This window comes from Myotis nattereri (genome assembly GCF_964212035.1).
Source record: "Myotis nattereri genome assembly, chromosome: 6".
In the NCBI taxonomy this organism is placed as follows: domain Eukaryota; kingdom Metazoa; phylum Chordata; class Mammalia; order Chiroptera; family Vespertilionidae; genus Myotis; species Myotis nattereri.
In genome coordinates, this window is record NC_138081.1 from 37,764,174 (window position 1) to 37,782,086 (window position 17,913).

Consider the following 17,913-nt stretch of genomic DNA (forward strand, 5'->3'; position numbering starts at 1 on the left):
ATGTGAGTTTCAAGCTGCCTGGCTGCCAGCCGCCATCTTGGCTGATAGTTAATTTGCATATTGCCCTGATTAGCCAATGGGAAGGGTAGCGGTTGTACACCAATTACCATGTTTCTCTTTTATTAGTGTAGATAAGCCTAATATGGTAAGTGTCTGACCTAGTGATCGACCTCCCGCATACCTCTCCGGCCACAATCGTGCACCGGTGGGGTCCCTTGCCATGGCCTGTGCCCTCTTGCAATCCAGGAAACCTTGGAAGATGTCGGAGAGCCAGTTTCAGCCCGACCCCGCAAGCCAGGCTGAGGGACCCTACTGGTGCATGAATTCATGCAAAGGGTCTCTAGTTTAAAATATTATCAATGATTGCTTTATAGCTCTGAATCACTGAATTGAACCAGATACCAGACCATCTTAAGAACTTTCTCAGCATTTAGAAATGTCTAATGGTATTTACTCCACTCCCTTCAAAAGCAGTGTTCACTGCTGATAGATATAAGATTCATGCATTTTGTGGCCAGTTTTATAATATGGCTACCAAGAACCTTTTCCAACCTTGAAGATTCAAGACTGAAAAACCTTTCCTTAGGTACCTTTTGAGATGGATATGTAGCCCAAGCCTCAATGTTTTAATAGGAAAAGGCTTAGTTTGGCTATTTCAGATTTGACTCAATTTTCTAAATACATTACTTTTATCAATTTCATCCAGACACTGCAATTTATTATACAACCCTCACTCACAGATTTCCCCTAGATCTGATGCATCTAGACTCTAATCTTTAGATAGTGTTATAAATGTACACCTTGCAGAGATGGCAAAGTCTAACTCCTTAATCTTCCCTGAGAAGCTAACTTTTAGAAATGAACTAAGTATTTAAGGAAAGTTACACTTTATGTTATGATTAAAGAAACACAATAGAAACCCATTCTGAGTATGAAAAAAATAAACACTAAATTATTTGTTACTCTACTAAAGCATAAATCTAAACCATAGATTACAACCAGTATTTAACTATATGTTCACAAAGCTAATAAAGGGGAAAAAAACACACAAAAAACTTGAACCCCATGCACTGAAAATAGGCTGCTTCCACTAATGTCAGGTATTAGCATATCCCAGGATATAGTAGATTGGGGGCAGGACTTCAAGCTCAATTAAAGCTGAAGGCCATTCCATTGTGTAATTCTGAGCTGCTAAAAATAAGATTTCACTAAAAAAAATCACAATGGTACTTTATACAACCTTAATGACAAAAGAATAATTTTTTGCTCCTTATCTAAAATTTATAATACTGACCAAAAGCTAATAATTATTGGTATATGTATATTAAAGTGTGATAAAATAAGACAAAGCATGGTAGAGATTGCTTTATTGGTGGCAGTTAATACAAGTCAATAAATATTGATCCCAAAGAATAACTCAGTTATTGTCAGCTTACTGGTCCATAGAGAGCTGAATGAAATTGAACCAGCTGATTGCTGGGAGGATAACTGAAGTCAACCCTGCTTCTTTGGAAATGAAGCCAAAGCCAGCTGATATATGGCATAAATTGTTCCTAAAAAAATAAAAGAAACACAAGAAGAACTTAAAAATGTATACGCATACTCTGAATAACTATACAGGCAGTGTTTATTAAAATACATTTTAATTTCATTTTCAAAATTGAGCTACCAGCTATTAAAATGTGTATACATTTTTTAAGTCACCCTGTATATAAATATTTATTCTAGTTTCAATATTACTTAACTTCTACACAAAGTGCTAGATACAGTGCAATAATGTATTTGTCATCTTAAAAACAAAAATTTTTAAATAAAATTAAGAACATATATAAAGGTAATTTCCATACTCATCTAAGAATGCTTGAGAAAGCTAAGAATGATTAAAAAACCAACAAGAGGTAAAAATACACAAGCTTTCCCTAAAGTGTATTGCCAATGTAAAACCAAGGAACATGATATATAATTTTAAAATAACCAAGAATAGCTAATAACTAGAAATTTATAACTCTGCTCCTACTACACCATTTTGTGTATTACACTGCTAATACTGAATAATGGACCTGCCTAATCCACAGAAAAAAATGTCAAAGCACTTTGCCTATAGTAATAAGTACTGGTCTGCACTGGTTTTGTCATAAATAAGTGTGTACAAAATTGAGATGTAAAATTTTTTTATTATGTATCACAAAATGTTTAAAATCCCATTACAGGAGATGGGGTGGAGTAGATGCCTTCGATTCCTCCAAAGGCCTGCAGGGCCACCAGTGGCACATGGAAAGCCAATCATCAAACTTTACTGGTTTATTTGTTAAAGACATTAAAATGTTCTTATACAATATGTACCAATCACCCTCTTGAATCCTTAGAGCAAAGCAGTAAGATCTCAGATTCTAGAGAAAGAGTGCCTGTGTTAAAATACTGGCATAGCATGCTATATACAGACGATGTATTATAAAATTGTATACTTGAAATATATAATATTAATGAATGACATCCCAATGAATTTAATAAGAAATAATATTTTAAAAATACTGGTATAGTAAAAGCAATGAAATTGTTAGTTATCCTTACTATTACTTTTCTATATGCATTTCAAATGTCTTACCACCAACTGTAAGAATCATGGTAGCTCTATACAGGAGGGCATCAGCTACCCCACCCTTTAGATGCACTGGAATTCCATCATCCTCCTAAGTTAAAAAAAAATAATATTAACAAAAAGATTAATCCATTCATATAAAATTAAGTGGCTAGAATTTAAATATTTTAAATTTCAAAATTAAAAAGAACTACAATTTTCCTGATTTTTCTCTACTTCTACTTCTACTCCTCCTCCTCCTCCTCCTCCTATCACTGCTTTTAAAATAAGAACTTCTAAAGTCAACACTTTCTTTTAAAGTTAATTTGAGATCCAATAAAGATGTTCTTTCCATGGAATATATAAAATACAAATGTCAATGATATGAAAATATATTCATTGAGTTCATCAACTTAATTACAAATATTAGTAATCACATTTTAGATTCAAAGAGAAGATTTTTTTTATTCTTTAAAATAAAGGCAGAGATTAAAAATGGTGGTGGAGTAATTGGATGCTACATGGACATGCTCCCAGGACCAAACTGGAATTACAACTAAAATACAGAAAAACTTCCTGAGTAATCAATGGAAGACTCCCTGGAGAAGGGTTGAAAAAAATCACTCAATCAGAGAACCAAAAAGAAAAATCAATTAAATAACAGGACAGCTTAAGGAAGCTGTGGGACAACGTGAAATGTAACAGTACTTGAATACCAAGAGTGCATGAATAAAGGGCTAGAGAATGTGTTTGAAGAAATAATGGCAGAAAGCTTCCCTAACCTGGTAAAGGAAAAAGTCACACAAGTTCAGAAGGCACAGAGAACCCCAAGCAAGAAGAACCCAAACAGGCACATACCCAGACACATCCTAATTAAAATGCCAAAAATTAAAGACAAAGAGAGAATTTTAAAGGCAGCCAAAGAAAAGGTTACCTACAAAGGAGTTCCCATAAGGCTGACACCTGATTACTCATCAGAAACTCTACAGGCCAGAAAAGAATGGCATGAAGTACTCAATGTAATGGAAAGCAAGGATCTGAGAACAAGATTACTATATCCAGCAAGGCTATCATTCAAAATACATGGTCAAATACAGAGCTTCCCAGATTAAAAAAAAAAAAAAAAAAAGGCTAAAGTAGTACATAACCATCAAGATAGCATTACCTGAAATGCTAAATGGACTGCTGTAACGAGAAGAACCAGAGAAACCTAGCCATACAGAATTAAAATGGCAATAAATAAGTACCTATCAATAATAACCTTAAATGTAAATGGATTAAATGCTCCAATCAAAAGGTGTAGGATAGCTGAATGGATACAAAAACATGACCCAACTATATGCTGTCTACAAGAGACCCACTTCAGAACAAAAGACATACACAAGATGAAAGTGAAGGGATGGAAAAAAAATTTCCATTCAAATGGAAAAGAAAAAAAAGCTGGAGTAGCAATACTCATATCCAACAAAACAGACTTCAAAATGAAGGCCATCACAAGAGACAACAAAGGTCACTACATAATACTAAAGGGACTATCCAACAGGAGGATATAACCGTGGTAAACATATATGCACCCAATATAGGAGCACCTAAATATATAAAAAGACTTCAACACCCCGCTGACTACACTAAATAGATCTTTCAGACAAAAATTTAACAAGGAAACCAGTGACTCTAAAGGACACACTGGATCAGGTGGATTTAATTGATATTTCTAGAACATTTCACCCCAAAGCTGCAGAATACATTCTTCTCAAGTGCACATGGATCATTCACAAAGATAGACCACATGTTAGGACATAAAATTAGTCTCTACAAGTTCAAGAAGATTGAAGTCATAGCAAGCATCTTGTCAGATCACAATAGAATGAAATTAGAAATCAACTCCAGTAAAAACACCCAAAAACATGGAGGCTAAATAGCATGTTATTAAACAATGAATGGGTTACCAACATGATCAAGAATGAAATCACAAACTTCCTGGAAACAAATGAAAATGAACACACAACAACCCAAAATCTCTGGGAAACAGCAAAAGCAGTCATAGCAGTACAGGCCTACCTCAAAATAAATAAATAAATAAATAAATAAATAAACAAACAAACAAACCAACCAACCAAACAAACAAACAAGAAAAATTAACAATGAACTATTTAACCCTACAACTTAAATAACTCAAGAAAAGCCCGGAGTAAGTAGAAGGAAAGAAATAATACAGATAAGAGCAGAAATAAATGACAGAGACTAAAAAAACAATACAGAAAAATCAATAAACCAAGAGCTTGTTCTTCAAAAGGATAAACAAGATTGATAACCATTAGCCAGACTCATCAAAGAAACAAAGAGAGAGGACCCAAATAAATAAAAGCAGAAACGAAAGCGGAGAAATAACCAATGACACCACAGAAATAGAAGGATTGTAAGGAAATACTATGAAAAACTATATGCCAACAAGCGGGACAATGTGGATGAAATGGACAAATTACTAGAAAAATACAATCTCCCAAAACTGAATGAGGAAGAATCAGAAAATCTGAATAGGCTAATTAACAACTCATGAGATAGAAGCAGTAAGCAAACAAAAGCCTAGGTCCAGGCAGCTTCACAGGGGACTTTTACCAAACATTCAAAGAACTATCACCTATCCTCCTCAAACTATTACAAAAAATCCAGTCTGGGTGAGGGGATGATGGCTGTTTGCAGCTGGTCACACACCCTTCAGGGTGGGGGTCCCCACTGGGGTGCCTGGCCAGCCTGGATGAGGGGATGATGGCTGTTTGCAGCTGGTCACACACCCTTCAGGGTGGGGGTCCCCACTGGGGTGCCTGGCCAGCCTGGATGAGGGGATGATGGCTGTTTGCAGCTGGTCACACACCCTTCAGGGTGGGGGTCCCCACTGGGGTGCCTGGCCAGTCTGGCTGAGGGGCTGAGGGCTGTTTTCAGGCTGGGACTGAAGCTCCCAACTGCTCCTTTTTTTCTTTTTTCTTTTTTTTTATTCTGGGCCAGCTTTAGCTCTGAGGCCTCGGCTGCTGAAAACAGGTTTCTGGCCTTTGTTTACCGTCTGTATTTGATACAATGTTGCGGTCCAGCTGGCTGAAGCTCTGCTGAGTAAAGCAGGTTTCTGGGTTTTTTTTAGCTTCTTTATTCGCAACATAGTTGCTTAGAGTTGCAGCTGAGAGGCCGGCAAGTCAGGCGGGGAACGGGGAACGTTGCAGTCCTCCGTCACTGAAGCAAGCAAGCCTCCCTGTTCGCATCAGCTGCCTGGCTGCCGGCCGTCATCTTGGCTGCCAGTTAATTTGCATATCTTGGCCCTACTCTGTGAGTGACAGGGTGATTAGCCAATGGGAAGGGTAGCGGAGTGACACTAATTACCATGTTTCTCTTTTATTAGTGTAGATTTAAATGCCATTTAACAAAGAAAAATCAACCAAAAAAATGAGTTCGCATGTCACCTCTGACACATGTGTCATAGGTTCGCCATCACTGTCCTAGGGCAAAGGAAACTAAGGAGAAAATAAACAAATGGGACTACTTCAAAATAAAAAACTACACAGCAAAAGGAACCAATAACAAAACGAAAAGGGAGCCCACTCTAGGGGAGAACATATTTGGCAAGGATACATCTGATAAAGGGTTAATGTCCAAAATATATAAGGAACTCATACAACTTAACAAAAGGAAGATAAACAATCCAATTAAAAAATGGGCAATGGACCTAAATAGACACTTCCCCAAAGTGGACATACAGATGGCCAAGAGACATGAAAAAATGCTCAAAGTCAGTGATCATCAGAGATGAAAATTAAAATGACAATGCGGTATCACCTGTCAGAATGGCTACCATCAACAAATCAACAAGTGACAAGTGCTGGCAAGGATGTGGAGAAAAGGGAACCCTAGAACACTGCTATTGGGAATGCAGTCTGATGCAACCATGATGGAAAACAGTATGGAGTTTCCTCAAAAAAAATAAATATGGAACTGCCATTTGACCCAATGATCCCACTTCTAGGAATATATCCTAAGAAACCTGAAACACCAATCAGAAAGAATGTATGTACCACTATGTTCATAGCAGCACAATTTACCATAGCTAAGATCTGGAAACAGCCCAAGTGCCCATCAGTAGATGAGTGGATAAAAAAAGCTGTGGTACATTTATACCATGGAATACTAAGCAGCAGTAAAAATGAGGAGTCTCTTGCCCTTTGAGACAGCATGGAGGGACCTGGAGCGTAAATAAGTCAGTCAGAGAAAGACAAGTATCACATGATCTCACTTATATGTGGAATCTAAGCAACAAAATAAACTGATGAACGTAGTGGATCCAGAGACATGGAAGCATGGAACAGAGTGCGGAATCTCAGAGGGAAGGCAGGTGGGGACAGTTGGTGGGTGGGGGTAATCAACCAAGGACCTTGTTTGCATATATGCATGGCCTATGGACACAGACAAAGGGATGGTGAGGGCCTGAGCAGGGGTGGGGGCAGGCTGGAGAGGGTCAATGGGGGAAAAAGGGGGGCATGTGTAATACTTTAAACAATAAAGAATTATTAAAAAAAGTAAATAATTTCTAAAAGGGAAGGGGTTTTGGTTTATAACCCTAAATCTACAGCCTCAATGCCTAGTTCAGCACCTGTCATAGAGTAAATATTTAATACATTTTTATGTAGTATAGATGGTCCAACTTTTTATCACTTAAAATTTTATTTGCAAAAAACCAAAGATCACAATAAAACAAAACAAAAAATCAAGTAGATTACTTACAAAGGTAAACTGCTCTATCTCACTAAGTTTCTCCTCATTAGAAACACCTATTAACATGGTGCATATCCTTCAAATTTTTTTTAATGCTTATACTGTCATATCTTCTAATTTATATATCGATGTGCTTAAAATACAAAATGAGGTTATGCTATATAATCATCTGCCACATACTATTTTTTGCTTATGATATCTTAAAAAGCATTTTCTTATAGTCCATTTAAACCAACCTCATTCCTTTTAATAGTTACTAGCATTCCACTGTACAAAAATATAATTGAATTAACCAGTCCTCTATTAATGGGTATTTAGATTATTGGGGTGTTTTGAAATTAAAATTCCATAACGAATAGCCTTTTTCCTATTTGTAAATATTTATGCTACTATGTCTGTAGGAATGATTCTTAAAAGTGGGAGTCCTAGATGACAGGGTATGTAATTTGTTTTTAATAATACTTTCAAATATTCTCTTAAACGTTGTATTAATTATACTACTATCTAGCACAGGGGTGGGCAAACTTTTTGACTCGAGGGCCACAATGGGTTCTTAAACTGGACCGGAGGGCCGGAACAAAAGCATGGATGGAGTGCCTGTGTGAGCTAATATAAATTCAAAGTAAACATCATTACATAAAAGGGTATGGTCTTTTTTTTCAATAGTTTTATTCATTTCAAACAGGCCGGATCCGGCCCACGGGCCGTAGTTTGCCCACGGCTGATCTAGCATGTATCAAAGTACTGTGTTTGAATACATGCTAGGTAGTAGTATTGAATGTACCTATCTCCCACACCTAGCTAACATAACCTATTGTAAAGCTTTCTAAACATTTGATAATTGTAGAGGGGGGTGGGGGGGAGGTGTTATGAACTTGTAATTTTTATTTGCATTGAAACATTTGTTATATTTTTAAAATTTGTTCTCAATTTGTCAGTTGCCTTTTGTAAGCTAAATGCATTTAAAATGTTTATGTCACCAAATCTTGCAAATTTTCTCCTTTAAAACTTCCTTAGAAAGCCTTCTTCCCACCCTACAATTATATAAAATAATCTCCTATGGTGATTATAGTAGTTAGTAATACTGTATTGTACACTTGAAATTTGCTAAGATAGTATTTCTTTAGTGCTCTACACAACCACACCAAAAAATAACTACATGAGGTGATGGATGTGTTAATTAACTTGATTGTGGTAATCATCAGATACATTAAACATCAGATTGTATACCTTAAAAAAATCAGGTACAACCTAGACATATAGAATTTTTGTCAATCATATCTCAACCAAACTGGTGGAAAAAAAGAAATATCTCCTATATTTTCTTCTAACTTTTTTGAGAGGCTTTTATATCTGCAATTTATCTTTTAATATACAATATAGAAGGGATGTAACTTTTCTTCCTTTAAAATAGCCAAGTTTTTCAATACCCATGATATCACTTTTCCCACTGATATAACATGTATTAAATTCATACATCTATCTATCTATCTATCCACATATATAGATAGATAGATAGATAGATAGATAGATAGATGTATAAATATATATTCTGGGCCCTTCCTATCGTCTATTTGCCTATTCCTGAGCAACTACACGATGTGATTCCTCCAAAGAAAGTGTCCCTGTCCCCCTAATTTATTCTGCTTCCTCAAGGGCCTCCTAAGATACAGCAAATGCTCAGTTAGCTATCAATAGACAATTTCTTATATTATTCTTTTGCTAAATACAACAGATTCACTAATAACTAGACATCTCCAGATTTACTTCCTATCTTTACCTTTTGGTAATCATATTATTTTAAGTAAAAATCTCTTATAAAATATTTCAGTACCTGAAATAGCTTTTGTTTCTCTCGAACTTTATTTTCAAACTGCCTGCGTGAAGCAGTACTTATGGTCCTCTGGGAAATCTGACGAAGGGCCTGAAATTAAAAATCCAGACATATTAAACATAAGGCTTACAGAAACCTTCAAAACCATCCTTGTACAATCTGCACAATTACGGAAGAGGGAAAGTGAGGGTTAAAATCTATCCAATTTGTCAGTAACAAAGTTATAAACCAACATCCAGGTTTCCCAATGTGTTGGCCATCCTCTGCTCTTTATACTGCATTCTGCCGTCTCCAAAGACCACATTCAAGAAGCAATTCATGCGAATTCTGAGCAAAATAAGCAAACAAACATGACCTTGACCTGAATTGAACCAGTATTATTATGTAATTCTTGAAGAAAACATACTGATATAATATTACAGAAACAAAAAATGATTACAAAATACACTAATAAAGCTCAAATGTTTTCATTTAATGCTTTACCATATTAAAAATCTATTACTTGCCGAAACCGGTTTGGCTCAGTGGATAGAGCGTCGGCCTGCGGACTGGGGGGTCCCAGGTTCGATTCCTGTCAAGGGCATGTACCTGGGTTGCGGGCACATCCCCAGTAGGAGATGTGCAGGAGGCAGCTGATCAATGTTTCTCTCTCATCGATGTTTCTAACTCTCTATCTCTCTCCCTTCCTCTCTGTAAAAAATCAATAAAATATATTAAAAAAAAATCTATTACTTGATCTCAAAATAAACTAGCATGGTTCCTAAAATGCTTCTCATCACATTTTTCTTTAAAAATCTTTAATAAGATATAAATCTTTTAAAAAGGAGACCTGCATTATATATCCAGTTGAATTAAATAATGAAATTCCACTTTCTAAAATATATTACAAAACGAAGTAAAACCTTTTTTATTGTTACAGAAGGAGGTGATCACTGTTTCACTTTCCTTTGCGCGAATCTGGAGAAACAGCGCACATGCCGAAGCCGGGGGAGGGCTGAAGGGCACTGCGGGGCCGCCTGCAGGAAGCGACAGGGCACTGCACCACGACCGCTCAAGTCCCACCCGAAACTGGACGGCTTGCTTTTCTAACCGAAATCTGATGCTCAGGAAGCTCCGAACCTCTGAAGCCTACCCCCTTTCAGTAATAGAGGAACACCTTTCTGTCTGAGGCTTCGGGTATCAGAACCTTCCCCCGCGGACCTTGGTTACTCACACCAGAGCTACTAAACTCATCTAAGTCCCTCAGAGTTAGGGGCGGCGAGGGAACAACAAGGCTTATCTAACTAACACTCCGGTGCTCACTTTCCCAGCTTCTCCCCTCCCTACATACACCCAGCAGGGACTGGGGCGAAGGGAAAGCAACGTCAGGAGAAAAGGACGCGGACCAAGGTGACCCAAGAACCCGCCCTCCTCTCCCACCTTCCCTCTCAGAACAGACTTGGGAGTCGGTCGCGGTCCCTTAGCCTCCCTCCCAACGCTCCCGCCCCCCATCGCGACTGCAGGCCGAAGAGCTCCTCACCAGCAGATTCCGCAACATGTTGGCTCAGTTATTTCCCACCAACCGCGACTACTAAACGCCCGGAATGCCTAACGTCACACCGGAACCGGAACTACCTTCTGGGCATGCGCAAACGTCAGGGGTCCTAACTATTTCCGGTTGGGCGGGGGAAAGGCTGGAGCTCCTAACCATAGAGAGCGGAAGAACAGCGAGCGCGGCGGCACGGTGACCGCTCTAGCCAGCTGGCCACTCGGCCCCTCATCTCGTTTCCGGCCTGTCGGACGCCTCCCCTCCCCCCGCTCCCCCGCTGGCTGGGGAAAGCAATGACTTTTGAGACCAGAGACTCGGGGAGTGGGGTGTTACTCGCTCGGGTAAGATTATTGTGAGACCACGCTATCCTAGAAAGTCAGTGTGTGTAGTTTGAACGAGAAGGCGTAAAACTTGGAGCAACCTTTGAGCCCGTTTAGAGGCTGAATGAGCACTGGGTTGGCCGAACTATAAGCTGTGAAGATGGATGAATTTGGGAACAAAAAGGATAACTCCTCTTACACGGGTAGTTTTCTCCATCGAAGAAACTGCTGCGAGGGCCTTATTGTTCCTTGTGCTGAGAACATGCTGTGAAGACCTGCGTTGGGGTACCCATTTTTATCTTCTTGTACCTCTGGATGCTGCAGAATCCCCCATGCAAAAAAGCTCTTCCAGTGTCCCAGAATTGCGGTAGCTGTTTTCTCATTTCTCTGTGCCTGGGAAAACGCTGCAAAGAGGGGGATTTTTAAAAAATATATATTTCATTGATTTTTTACAGAGAGGAAGGGGTAGGGATAGAGAGTTAGAAACATCCATGAGAGAGAAGCATCGATCAGCTGCCTCCTGCACACCCCCTACCCGGGATGTGGCCGGCAACCAAGGTATATGCCCTTGACGGAAATCGAACCCGGGGACCCTTGAGTCCGCAGACCGACGCTCTATCCACTGAGCCAAACCGGTTAGGGCAAGAGGGGTAATTTTTTAATGGGGGACAAGGAATGGGATGGCAAATCTGAACTCAAGTCTTGCTGTCTTAGGTCCAACAGGTCACTTTCCATAACTGGAGTTTTTTAGCCAAAGAAATTACTGAACAGGTAAGTTGTCATCTATCTTGCTTATATAATGCTACATTGCAAGCATCTTTATTCCTTGTGCCCACTCCCAAGTGTGTGCACTAGTAAATGTAAAACTACCCTATACTACAATACTTTTCACCTTTTTACAAACTCAGTTCTAATTAAACCATTGTCAATACAAATAGGAAGCTAGTGACATGTGTTCAGCATAGGTGCAATGTGTAGACAAACAATACAAAAAATTATTCTGATCTTTAGTGTTAGACCCAGCAAGTTACCTGTGCCCATTCAAGTTCTCTCCACTAAGATTTATAAATAATCCAAGTCATCTCTTCCCTGGATTAGGACTGAAAGGACGGGGTTTCTTCCCCCCTCTGCATTACATAGTGTAAACAAATCTTGGAGGACAGTCACAGGTGCCAATAGCTGGAGCATACAGATGTTTAAAAGTGGATTGTCTATAATTTGTTAAACTTGTATGTGCTTTCTTATGATTTCTTCACTTAGCGAACTAGTCTGTAAACTTCTCAGAAGAGATTACGTAAATTTCTTACCAATCCCCTATGATTGCTTAAAGAGGGTAAACTGCTAACCAACAGAAAACTGATATATATTGGGTGATAGATCTAGGACACTTACGGCTCTGTCCAAAAAGAACTAAAGATTCACATAAAATAGATGCTGATCCTTATTTGCATGTCACTTAGTACAGTATAATTTTCCCCTCTTTACTGGATCATTCACTCACATTCCCAAATTAAACAAAACTCCTTTGATTTCAGTTACCATCCCATTTCTCTTAAAAATAAAACAGATTTCTTTATACTTGTCTTTCCTTCCTCTTCTAATTTTTTTTTTTTTTTTCATTTGGGGCAGGCTTTTACTCCTCTTATTAGGATCACCAAACTCAATTTTCATCTACCATCTATGAATAACATTTAACATACTTGATCACTCCCTCAATGTATATTTCCAATTTTTTATTTGGAAGTAAGCCATACATACACTATAACATGTATACTACAGTTTGAAATATTGTCTTAATGAGCCTTCCATATACAATTTCTGTCCTTTTATTTCAGCAGCTGCTACTTCTAGTTTCCTCATCCTCGAAATCTCTAAATTTGAGAATACCAGCTTTTTAAAAAACATTAATCCCTTTTGGGATTCCATCTGGTGCCACAAAACACCATTTGTGTGCTGACAACTCTCTACCTTGACCTTTCCCTTTAACTCCAGACATCTCCACTTAGATGTCTAACGGGCATCGCAAAATTACAACCAAAAATGGAATTCTTCTTTCCATTCATTTCCAAGTGCTCTCCTCTGAAATTTCCTTCAAGCCCCAAGGTATTGGCTGCACCTTCAAAATATAACCTGAGTCTGACCACTTCTCATCTTGCCACTCCAAGCCAACCCATCATCATCTCTTGCCTGCATTCCCGTAAAAGCCTTTTTAAACTGGTTTCCCTCCTTTCCGCTCTTCCACTCAGTTTATATTCCACACAGCAGTAATCCTTTTAAGAACTTGTTAGATAATGACTCTGCTTAAAACTATTTTATTTTGGTCATTGATGTATCCCCAGCACCTACACTAAGTAACTGGCACATAATAAATATTGGTTAAATAAAGAGTATGCTGTACAAAAGAATATATTGAATATGAAAATTCAAAAAAAATCTTTCTTAATATTCACTGTACTCCTTTCAAACATTTTTAAGTCCCAGGGTTCCTCACTCATTGTCTTCTTGCTCTTGCTCTGTAAATTGTGATTACACTGACAAAAAACATGGCTGAATGTGCCTGGGTACCTATTAAACTTTACTGGATCTTTCCAGGCACACCTGAAATTTGTTACCAGATTTGTAAACATCCTCTGAAGCAGAAGTTATTTTTAAAATAGGTTCCTTTCCAAAACATAGGTTCTTTTGTAATACTGTAAAAATTATTAGACATTGCTCTTCTTTTGAAAAATATTTCCTCCGCAGTGGTTCTCAACCTGTGGGTCACGAACAATGAAAATACATTCTGCATATCAGATATTTACATTACGATTCATAACAGTAGCAAAATTACAGTTATGAAGTAGCAACGAAAGTCATTTTATGGTGGGGGGTCACCACAACATGAGGAACTGTATTAATGGGTCGCGGCATTAGGAAGGTTGAGAACCACTGCTCCAGAGGGTTCTTGAACATTAAAACAGAACTGACAGTACATTTAGATATGTGGTAGGTAATGATTAATTTAGGTGTTGTCAGCAAGATAAATTTGTGGGCATCAGATGTAAAATTACTAAGTGAAAATATTTCACAATTAACTGATGGAAATTACCAAATCACAAAGGGACTCAACCTTTCTAAAAAAAAAAAAAAAAGTCAAACCCTTACTTTGATCCTGCCTATAGCATCTACAAACAAAAAGACAAATGCCTGAATAGTTTTATGGGAATGAGATGTGTTTTTTTTTTCTGAACCATGCTTAATCCACGTCCAGTTTTATAAAAACAATACAGAACAACTTCATCTGAACTTTAATGTATCAAAACTAGTTAGCTCTGGCTGGATGGCTTAGTTGGTTGGAGGGTGGTCCCATATACCAGGTTTGATTCCCCGTCAGGCCACATACCTAGGTTTTGGGTTCAATCCCTGGTCAGAGTGAGTACAGGAAACAGCCAATCGATCTCACATTGATGTTTCTCTCTCTTTTCCTCCCTCTCTAAAATCAATAAAAGTCCTCTGCTGAGGATTAAAACAAGAAGAACCTACTAGTTAGATAAAAGGTAGCATTTCAATATAACTCCCTATTTTAATTATGATATAGTTAGGAATCAGGAAACATTTGGTTGTCAATTAACTGCTATATTATTTTACCATTAAATAATTTGTCTAATTGCAAGCCTTATCTTTTCATCATTAAAGGGGTTGTACTAATCTTTATCTCTGGCTCTAAAATTCTTATATATGAAAAATACTTTAAAACATCCTTTATAATAAACCTTAATATGCAAATCGAATGACCAGTGGAACAACCAGTCGCTATGATGCGCACTGACCACTAGGAGGCTGATGGTGAACGCAGGAGCTGCCCCCTGGTGGTCAGTGCACTCCCACTGGGGGAGCGCTGCTCGGCCAGAAGTTGGGCTCACAGCTAGCAAGCACAGTGGCGGTGGTGGGAGCCTCTCCCGCCTCCACCACAGTGATAAGGAGCAGTGAGCTGAGCGGTAAAGAGCAGCGAGCAGGTGGGCAGTAAGGAGCGAGGGGTCCCGGACTGCAAGAGGGATTTCTGACCGCCGGCTTACGCCTGCAGGCAGATATCCCCTGAAGGGTCCCAGACTGCAAGAGGGCACAGGCCAGGCTGAGGGGACCACCCCCCCCCCGCCCAATGCTTGAATTTTGTGCATTGGGCCTCTAGTATGACTATAAGTTGACTCCATGTTGAACAATAACTTACTAAGGACCTACTATGAATGTAACATTTTCCAATCTGCTCAGAAGAAAACGTTGAGTCTCTGACCTTCTGGAGCATATCCTCTCACTAGGAATATAATATACACATAGTAGTAAGTTATTCTGCAGACATAAATGACTCTCTGGTAACTGCTATAGTAAAAGTTACTATGGGAAATTTAAGAAAGGCAATGGTTATTGAGAAGGTTTTGAAAAAAACTGGATTTTAGCAGGGTCCAGTAAAATTAGAATGAATGGCGTAGGGATTAAAATTCCAGACAAGGCAAAATCATGATTAATAACCTGGATTCAGAATCAAGCATGATCTACTGCAGAAACTGTGAAACAGAGGCCTAAATGGAATGAAAAGAGAAAAAATATTATTGTAGTTAAGAACTTGGAAGTCAGATCCTGAATCTGTCAGCTAATAATGATATGATAGTTTCATAATCTATACCTGTTTCTGTGAAATGAAGGTGATAGTAGCTATCATTGGGTGGCTGTGAAAATTAAATGATATAATTCAATAAATATTAGCTATTATCATGGGAGGAAAATTTGGGTAAGGAGAAATCTAAGCAGAAGATATAGCCTATGCAGAGGCAAAGAAGAAAGGGTGAACAGATGGCTTGGGGAATTGTAAATCGTTTGGCTGGCAGAACACCTGGAGTGTGAGGCAACAGTGGTAGGCAGGAGTGAGATTTTAGTAATGATATTTAATCTTATTTTGAAGGTGCAGTTTAAATAGCAAACTGTCAAGATCAGAATAGTTTCAAGATCATTCTGGTAGTTGTGAAAGGCTGGACTGGACATGAGTTACTAGGAACAGAGTCTATGAGAAGGCTATTATAGTAATCCAAGGAAGAAAGAAAACCTGAAATGAGTCAGCAGCAAAGAGATATAAAGAGATGGATTAAAGAGCCAGCTATAATAAGTACCTTTAAAAATCAACAGAATGTAGTGATTTATTGGGTTGGGAAGTTGGAGAGGAAAGCAAGGTTCCTGGATTAACGCATAAGGTGGTTGGTCATACCATTCACTATATTGAGGGATATTAAGAGAAACCCCAGGCTAGTATGAGATTCCTGTTTGGGCCTTATTACATTTGAGAAATCCAAGGATAATCCAAGATAAGACCTAGAGCTCAGGAGGGATATCAAGACACAAGAATAGATAATGAAGTCAGTGTGAAGATGGTAGAAGTGATGAGAATTTAAGACTGCTCAGGGAGTGTTTGTAAAGTGAGAAGAGGGCCCAGAACAAAATTTCAAAGAATCCCCAACATTTTATATGGTGAGCATAACCGAGGAATATATAAAGACTAGGGAGCAAATAAGTAGGAAGAAAATCAGGAGAGTTATTCACAGACGCCACATGCTAAGGATGAAGAGGGAAGGAAAATCCCAAACTATCAAATGAGAAACAAAGTTCAAGACAAGGGTGAATTCATTTGATTCGACACGAAGTGGAAATTGTTCACGAGTGCCATTTTTCTATACTTTGTGCTAAGTGCTTGCCATCTATCACTTCCCTTATTCCTCAAAACAAAATCTGTCAAGTAGGTATTAAAATCCCCATTTTACTGAAAAGTAAATAGTAAATGGTTTAGGAGATTAAATGATCTGAAGATACAGTTTATACCAGCCGTGGGCAAACTACGGCCCGCGGGCCGGATCCGGCCCATTTGAAATGAATAAAACTAAAAAAAAAAAAAAAAAGACCGTACCCTTTTATATAATGATGTTTACTTTGAATTTATATTAGTTCACACAAACACTCCATCCATGCTTTTGTTCCGGCCCTCCGGTCCAGTTTAAGAACCCATTGTGGCCCTCGAGTCAAAAAGTTTGCCTACCCCTAGTTTATACATATATATGAGCCAGATCAATCTGCTTCTGAAACCCATACTCTTCCTACATAATCCTTTCCAGTGGTTCTCAACCTTCCTAATGCCCCGACCCTTTAATACAGTTCATGTTGTGATGACCCCCAATTTCATTGTTACAAATTGAACATAATTAAAGCATAGTGATTAATCACAAAAAACAATATGTAATTATGTGTTTTCCGATGGTCTTAGGTGACCCATATGAAAGGGTCGTTCGACCCCCAAAGGGGTCGCGACCCACATGTTGAGAACTGCTGCTTTAGACACAGTTGACAGTGACCAGAGCAGAATACAATCATGGGATTAAAGCCTGGCTGAAGTTGTCAATGACAAAATATAAGCCACTCTTTTACAAGCCTTGCTATGAAAGGAAAGACAACACACTCCGGAGATTGTTTTAGACCACTGATTCAACTGCAAAATTTGCATATATTTGTTAAGCTATTTCTTCTGCATTTCTGGTCCTTGAAACAAAGTGGCATACCAGTCTTGACATTTTAAAGTGATGTATGATGAGTTCAGTCTTCTTCCACATTACCCTGAATAGAAAAGCTTGGGGCACACAAGCAGACAAGTTCCCATTAATGTCACTTAAAATGCATAAAAACATTAAGTTTTTAAAAAAATGTTATAAAATGTTGTATATTTGAAACCAATATAATTTTATTAATCAGTATCACCCCAATAAATTCAATAAAAATTTTTAAGTAAGGAGAAAAAAAGATTATAAAATGTTATAAAATCACAAGGTGCTTCAAGGTGTTTCTGGTTTGATAGTGAACTGGCCCTAAGAGTCTTTTCTCT

The 17,913-nt window shown here is 38.2% G+C and overlaps 1 protein-coding gene across 1 annotated transcript; it reads right to left on the reverse strand.

Annotated features, from left to right (window-relative positions):
• Window positions 1–1,350: 1,350 nt before the first annotated feature.
• Window positions 1,351–10,791, reverse strand: COX7A2 (cytochrome c oxidase subunit 7A2). The gene is made up of 4 exons (XM_081094711.1): window positions 10,690–10,791; window positions 9,171–9,260; window positions 2,606–2,690; window positions 1,351–1,553 (listed from the first exon to the last, which is right to left on the reverse strand). Exons 1-4 carry the CDS (start codon window positions 10,705–10,707, stop codon window positions 1,495–1,497), a joined length of 252 nt encoding a protein of 83 aa, XP_080950837.1. The 5' UTR covers window positions 10,708–10,791; the 3' UTR covers window positions 1,351–1,494.
• Window positions 10,792–17,913: the final 7,122 nt, after the last annotated feature.